General features: G+C 36.9%; 1 protein-coding gene across 1 annotated transcript; it reads right to left on the bottom strand.

Annotated features, from left to right (window-relative positions):
- Positions 1-1,252: 1,252 nt before the first annotated feature.
- On the bottom strand, positions 1,253-2,362 carry LOC140141706 (toll-like receptor 6). The gene has a single exon (XM_072163618.1). The coding sequence runs from the start codon at positions 2,360-2,362 to the stop codon at positions 1,253-1,255; it is 1,110 nt and encodes a 369-aa protein (XP_072019719.1).
- Between the last annotated feature and the right edge of the window lie 5,816 nt (positions 2,363-8,178).

Below are 8,178 nucleotides of genomic sequence, written 5' to 3'. Positions count from 1 at the left end.
GAAAAAAATAAAATGAATCTATCTACGTAAATGTTATAATACATATGCTAAAACAATTTACTAGATAATATGTCAAATCTTATTATATTGCTTTATACTAACTTAGGGCATTTCATGATCCACAGCCTCATCCCCCCACTTTTCTTCAAAAAAATTAGATTTTTTTTACCTCTGGAAACCTCTGGCTTATGTACAACAAATTTCTTGTAGATTAATTTGTTTAGCAAAAATATTGCCAAATTTGAATTACGTTTTGGTATACCAGAATATAATTCAACTCAGTGGCCTATATGTAATACACATAATCATGCATAACTCGCAAACTCAAAATTGGAATCAACTGAAATTTTGGGATTTTTTCGTAGATATCAACGGTATTGAAAAATTCATAAAGAGGATGCTAGGATCACAAAATATTCCTTTAATGTTATTAATACACAAACTAGAGATGTATGTACAGAAGATTACAACACTTTGACTCTTGGCTAAATATGAGTGCTATTTAGGCCTAAAAAAGAAAATTGTTTGATTGGCGTAACATAAAATAAAATTAGGGTAGGTAGGTTGGGATTTTTATTTTTTTACTTTTAAAGCTGTAAATTGCATTTGATAAAAAACTCAGAACTTTTTTTCTTCCCTTTTTTAAAATTTTAATTAATTAATTAATTAAGTTTTTTATTTATTTATTTTTTTGCAAAAAAATTGAAAAAAACTCCAGGGTTGAGCTTGTTTGAAGCCTTACAGTAAATTGCATAATTACAATCTGAATTCACACTAAGATACAAGTGATATATCAAAAGAAAAACTAAAAGAAATTGAATCTACTATATATATGTGATAATACAATATAGATGACATGAATACACCAAAATGAACTACCATAAATGTTATGATCAAAATGCTTGTGGGATTCCTAATAAATATGTCGGTCGCAACACATAGTGGCGTACGTGAAGGACAAAATACGTCTCTGAGCAAAGCGTTTTGAAGGATATGCTACTGGTAACGGGTCGATACTCGTCAATGTTATCTCTCAGTGGCCCGATTCTATTTAAAATTGAAGTTTAAGGTTCAAACTATTAAGCTGTATCTTTGATAGTTAACAAGGAATAACTATTATAAGATAATAGCTAGCTCTAAACCTATACGCCACTATGTGAAACGGAAAGTTTGAAAAATCACTCTACGCCACTATGTGTTGCGACCGACGAATAGTAAGGAACTCCCCTGTCTAATCCGCAACTTGAAATGTCTAAACTTCATAGCGATCATCTACAAGAATGCGTCGCTTCAGTTCCTCTCTCAGTCGTCGCCAGAATAGGCCCTGTCCACATTCTTGACCCTCCCATTTTAGGCACTGCACACGATGGAATAGTTGTCTTAACATCAGCGTCATCTTGTTTTCTGGAATATCCTCCAGGAGGATCAGGATCAGGACAGTCTCATTTTCTTCCAGTAATCTCTGATATGCCAAGGCAAGTTCAAATTTACACTTATTACGACCCCGATCTTCCATATAGCGTGGAGAGAGAATAACTACAACTTTACGACTTCTTTTCATGTATAATGATATAGACTCCAAAATAGGCTTGTTAGCTGGGATGTCTCGACCTCTGATGCAGAGCCTGAGTGGTTCCTCTCCTCCTTCAATTTTAGGATCCAATTCATCACATATCCAATCTTCATCTTCATTACAGTATGACACATAGGCATCGTATCTAGGGATACCATTCTCATCCTCATCCTCATGGTCATCATCATTTACTAGGTAATTTACAGGGTCCCTTCTTCTATTAAACAACAAGAATAGCCTATTCTTGATATTCCAATGATACAGTGCTACTATGAAACCCACAGTTATTAACAAAACAGCACTGATGATGCCTACTGAGATATAGAGCCATAGATATGACTTACAATCCAAATCAATCTCTGTTATACTCAATCCCTCTCTCACATCTGGTGAAACACAACAATAGTTGCATTTGCCAATTTGATCAGGGTTCTGAAGATGTACTGTTTTATCTGTCATTATCCAGGTTTTAAAGGCTTCAATATTGCAGTCACATATTACTGCATTGTCTGCTAGGTCTAGTTCCTTCATGAATGGGTGGATAGATTCAGTGAAAACTGTGCTTGGGATAGTAATTAGTTTATTTCCTTTCAAAATCAATGTCTCAATGTTGACCAGGTACTGCACATAGTCAAACGATGTCAGTGTATTGCTTGCCAAGTTGAGGTGTGTTAGCATGGTTAGATTTCTCAAAAATGAAGCATCTTCTTTGGTTATAACCGATATCTGGTTAAAACTTAGTTCAAGATGTCTCAGCTTAGGTGCATTGAAGTTTTGTAACACATCCATTACCTTTCCTTGGTATAATAATACTCTGTTTAGATATAATTCTTCCAAACATGGCATATGAAATGAAAAAGGTACTAGATCAGCCTGAATTTTGCATTCAGACAAGTCATAAATCAGCAGATTTGGACAACTGTTGAAATTCCTAGTAAAAACATCTGTTCCACTGATATTTAATTTCTGCAATTTTGGTGCCATATTGCAGGTTGTACATATACCAAATGGAAACTGAATATGTTCGAGTTGTTGTGCCACAAGTGTTTGCAAGTGGGGGAATATGCAAGGCATAGTAAAGCTCTCGTCACACGGTCAATCTTTGCCAACATACTTCCATAGGGAATGGCGATGATGAATTACCTGCACCTGGTTCATAGCAGTTTGAAGACAAATTTGACCGTGTGACTGCCACTGTTTGGTCAATCTTTACACAATTTGGGGTTACAGGAATGTCAAAATAGTTTGCAAGAAAATACAACATGTTCTATTTTTCCTTCAAATTTTACAATACCTAGGGAATCATGAGTCAATTATAGAACAAGAATGTGGGTAGATTGAGGGATTTTCACAGAAAATGTTGACATATTCAATATAATATCAGTATCACTGTGTATCAGTATCTAGAAGTAGTACAGAATAAAACCTGTAACCTACTTGAGACTGAGAGGATGAGGTTCTTAGGAACATCAAAGTGAGGATTATAAAGATAACGATACTTTCTATATAGCCAAGAAACACTTCTGGAAGGTTCTTAATCATTAGAGGGGGTTTGCCTACCAGATGACAATAAAATAAAAAGGCCTCCTCCTTAATCTCAGGTTATATAGTTCAGCATATATAACCTATATGGGTATTTACACTTATCTTTTGATAAAAAATAAAAAGATCCTCCTCAGGATTTTTATTTTTAATGTGTAGGCCTAATGGTAAAGCATTATGCTAAGGGTTATGCGTAAACATGTGTATGAAAAACAATGTAAAGCCTAATACTACATTGTATAGGCCCCTCTACTTAATAGTTAGATTTTTAACAGAAAGGAAACTGTATCCTACTATTTAAAAATAGCATAGTTTCAAAGCTGGTTAAAATGTCTTATTTTAACATGTTTATTTTTTAATCTAATAGGCCTATATGCCTAATATTAATTTAATTTTACAGAACAAGACAAGGCAAAATCAACAGTATGAGTATATAAAGACATAATACAACATATGACTATTATTAAGATTGTCCCTTCCTCTTAATACAGTGACCATGCTAATGCCACAATAACATTTGATGCAAATATTTGATAGTGTGACTGGGTTTGGTTAGGATCATCAAATATCTGTCAAAATGAAATTTGAAGCCAAGTTTGATGTAAAGATTGACCGTGTGACGAGAGCTTAACTGTAACACCAGTGGAGCATTTGTTGTGTGAGAGATCTAAATACTCAACATTTCGAATATGACATAGCTTATCATGCCAATCATCACAGATCTGCATATTATTACTGGCAAGATTCAAACTTTTAAGAGAATTCTTTCCATAAAACACATGCAAAGCACTAGATGCCAAAATGTGAATGTTGTGAATATTTAATTGTAGTTCTTGTAAACTGTCTAAGCCTTTGAAGGTGATATTAGACAATGTTATCTGTGATCCACTCTCTATCACTAGTCTTTGAAGTTTAGGAAACCATGTGAATGGTGATCCGTCTAATTGAATGTAATCCATTGACGATTCCTGTGCACTTAATGTAAGCTCATGCAAGGATCCATTCATCTTGGTCAGTGGTTCAAAAGTTGTGTCATTGAAGACTAGTTGACCAGTTAAAGAATACCCAAAATAAAGAGATAACTTTTGAAGTGGGGAATTTAACCAATGCAATGTCTGGATGCCTTCCCTTAAATAGAATGGTAAGCTGTCTAAGTAAAATCTGAGAGTAAGGCTTGTAAGATCATTCACCTTTTCATATGCATGAGTTATGTTGTATACACCTTCTGGAATGATGTTTAAAGATTTAAGTGGTGGTGTTGTAGGACATTTATCACCAATACTGATTCCACCTGTGTCAAACTGTAAAGTCTGAAGTGCTGTAAGTGAACATAAATCAATGCATACATCTATACCAGTACACACTTAAAACTACGGGGTCAAAAAATGACCCAAACGGGGTCATTTTTGACCCCAGCATAGTTATCAACTAAACACCATACCACTAACGGGGGCATTTTGACCCCATTGGTCGGGGTCATTGCAATGACTACGTATTTGGGTCAAATAGTAACCCCATTGGGGTCAAAATATTACCACATTTCGGGGTCAAATGAAATGACCCCTTCAAAAGGGTTGCCTTATTGGGTTACTTAATGACCTCATTTCGGGGTCAAATGAAATGACCCATTTGAAAGGGTTGTTTTATAGGGTTACTCAATAACCACATTTAGGGGTTGTTTGGATTTTTTAGTAGGCCTATGGTCATGCTGGTCCCACCAGGACATAAGTGTGTTTCTGCACAGAGAAAGCATTACATAAACAGCAAACTGCAAAATGCATCTGTGTATCACACTCACACAGTCAGTCATCGCCTATGACAGTTCACGTATTATAAGCTTACATGATATAAGCTTATAACAACTGCAGCCAAGACACCAGCCACGACAGCATGAAATTGGAATGAATTTGCCCCGGTACCCCAGGTCAACATAAAAAGTGGTAACCATGTGTGTTCTAAATTTCGCGGAAATGGGGTATTTTGTTGACTGAAATCGCGGACCCCAAATCGCGAAAAAGGGGGGTATTCTGAGCATTGTCTCCGCTAAATTTAAAAAAAGGGTATTTCTACGACCGACCGAGACTGAGTGATATTTTTCCTTGGTTTTTAATTCTGTTCAATTCTGATGCATGTAAGTTTTATTTTGTATCGTTGTTTCTCTTCCCTGTTGCACTTGAAGTTTGGCGTATACCGGTTCGCTCGTGAAGTAAATAAATCAAAGTAAGCTTACGGGGCATTTGACATGTGTCAAACTAACAAAGCTGCCGAATTTGGAACCTATCATGCAATCCGTGAGTTTTTTTCGAAAATTTCAAGCTCAGTTTTAAAGAAACACTCCACCCACGACACTCGATCAGTCGGGCGATCATCTGGGAGTACAACAGACACAAAGTAATGTTCATACTTGCACATTTTGTACTTAATATATTAAAATATTTGGAGTCATTGAAAAGGGGTGTCTGGAAATCTTCTCATTGAAAACCTTGAAAAGGGGTATTTTTACCCTGATTTTGTCAGTGATTTGGCAAAAAAGGGGGTAAAATCAATGAAAAATCAGTGAAAAGGGGGGTTTTGAAAAAAGGAAGAACACACATGGTTACCACTTTTTATGTTGACCTGGGGTACCGGGGAATTTGCGTGCTTTCAACTAACTTCTCATATTCCATCATGCAGACAAGCACACACGACAATCCGCTGAGCTGCACAATCAGAACAAATATGGCGCTGATGTGACCACGTGAGCCGATGCACACCGTGTGTGCAAATAGTTCAAATGCAAGTCATTATAAAGTTGACAAATTGGGTAACTTCGGTCAAAAAATTAGTTTTATTTATTAATCAACAAACATTAATTGCAGCTCATGTTTAAACTCATTTATGAATTGAGATTTTCAAAGCGGAAGATTGAAACTGATATCAATGCGCGACGGTATCGGCAAAATGACCACTAAGTTTTTGACCACGTTAAGTCATGGCTAAAATGACCTCGTGAAAGTGGTCAAATTAAAACAGTACAACCCCCTTGAAGGGTCAAAACAACCCCAAACGTGGTCAATTCAAAATGACCACGGAAAATATAACCCCGTAGTTTTTAGAGTGTACCAATATCAAGAGATTTCAATTTGGTGAATCTAACCCAGTCTGATGGATGACATCCAAGCTTTACCTTTACATAATCTATTGCATGAATAGTTAGCGAAACCAGTGAAGAAAGTTTGTGAGATGCATTCCTGATAAAGTCCACAGTTAGATAAGCAAGAATCAAGTCCATTTTCTCCAGATGTTTGAGTCCAGTAAAAAATGCTTCCCCAAAAGCATTTGTACCATAATATTCAAATGTTATAATTTTCAATGAAACAAGATCTTGGAATGGAGAGCCAGAAACAGACTGCAAGGGGTTTAAACCCAAGTCAAGAAACCTTAGTTTGCTAAGTCCACTGAAGGTATAGTTTCCAATAAAAGATATGGAATTGCCAAACAGGAGCAAGCTAAGAAGGTTATGGAACTCACTGAATGAATGGTCCGGCAAAACACTGATAAGATTGTATTGAAGATCAAGGAGCTCCACTGATGCAGCATGCGGTAACTGTGGGATGCAAGTCAAGAATCTACGAGAACAATCCACATTGGTTTCGTTCCATGTTTTACAAACAATACTTCCTTTTGGGTAGGTACATGGTGGTTGCTCTGTAGGAATAATTGTGACTGACTCTGGAAGAAGAGCATTGGTTGACAAGCCGAGTATTTGGGTTGATAAAGAAGCAGCAGCAAGCTGGCAATGATCCACTGAAATAACATGGTAGCCATATTAAAGCTGAAACTTTCAACTTATCTTAAAGTCACAGCAATACTATAACAGTTTGTTTTTACAGTTAACCCATAGTTGCAATTTCACAAACAATATTTCATGTTGGCTGCTCTGTAGGATGAATTAAGGTTGGAACTCTCAAAGCAAGCCAAGTATTTAGGCTGATGAAGAAGACGGAAGTGAAGTGATTGCGCACTGAAGCAATATATAGGCATAGTTCAGAGAAGATTTTGTACCTTTCCCAGGATTCTTTGCAACATGGTAGTTTTGGTACATCACCTCATTTCATCAAATGATACTCCCATTACTTTGTACAGGTTTCCTTTTGTCATTTTGAGAATACACTGAAAATATATTGTGTATTCTTGATCAGTGCATTGCTTCCTAGGATCGCAAGTTATGATGTCCTCAGAAGTGATCCCTGAGTGTGTGTTGCATGTGCATACATGCAAAATGTCTATTGAAACCTGAAAAAGGTTTGGGTTCAGTGCCACGGAAAAATGGTGTCAAAGTGACACCTTTAAGGTGTATGGATGACTCCTTTGGGATTTAGATAGCACCTTTTGATTGTCAAACTGACACCAACACTTTTTAGTAGCGCCTCAATTTGACACCCAGTGGTGCCAGGAGCCCGTTAAAAGTATCAAGGGACACATTTAAGGTTTCAGGAGGACCATTATTGGTGTCAGGGGACACCTTTAAGATTGACCTAAGAACCTTCTTTAATGGGTCTCCTGCACACCCCAAGAAATGGGTTCTGTGGCGCTATAATTGAAGTCTGAATTAAAAAGACTTGTTTGCGTATGATGTCCTGTCAACCAGACCGAAAATACTGTACTGCGCAGGTCAGCAACCAATCACGTCGCACGTTTGCCCTGACGTCAGACGCAAACTAGTCTTTTTAATTCGGTCTTCAATTATAGCGCCACAGAACCCATTTGTTGGGGTGTAATTTGACACCAATAATGGTGTCGGGACACCCATTAAAGAAGGTTCTTAGTGCCGGTATTACTTTGACACCCTTAGTGTGCTATCAGGAACCCCAAAGGAGTCATCAATACACTTGAAATGTGTCACTTTGACACCTTTTTGGTAGCACATCAGAACTCAAAACTTGACACCCAAAATGTGTCTGTTGAAACCTTTTATTTTTTCCATGTAGACTGATTAAACATGGGTTGATAGATATTTTGCAAGATCTGTGTGTGCTGTGTTCATTTAGGTACATTTCATCACTATTGACCCATGTTGTACT

Source organism: Amphiura filiformis, chromosome 19 (assembly GCF_039555335.1).
Source record: "Amphiura filiformis chromosome 19, Afil_fr2py, whole genome shotgun sequence".
NCBI lineage: Eukaryota > Metazoa > Echinodermata > Ophiuroidea > Amphilepidida > Amphiuridae > Amphiura > Amphiura filiformis.
Note: the sequence above shows the minus strand (reverse complement) of the source record. Positions and strands in the feature narration are given on the sequence as shown.

Coding starts and splice junctions, on each gene's coding strand:
- LOC140141706 (XM_072163618.1), bottom strand. CDS start 2,362: ATGGATGTGTTACAAAACTTCAATGCACCTAAGCTGAGACATCTTGAA.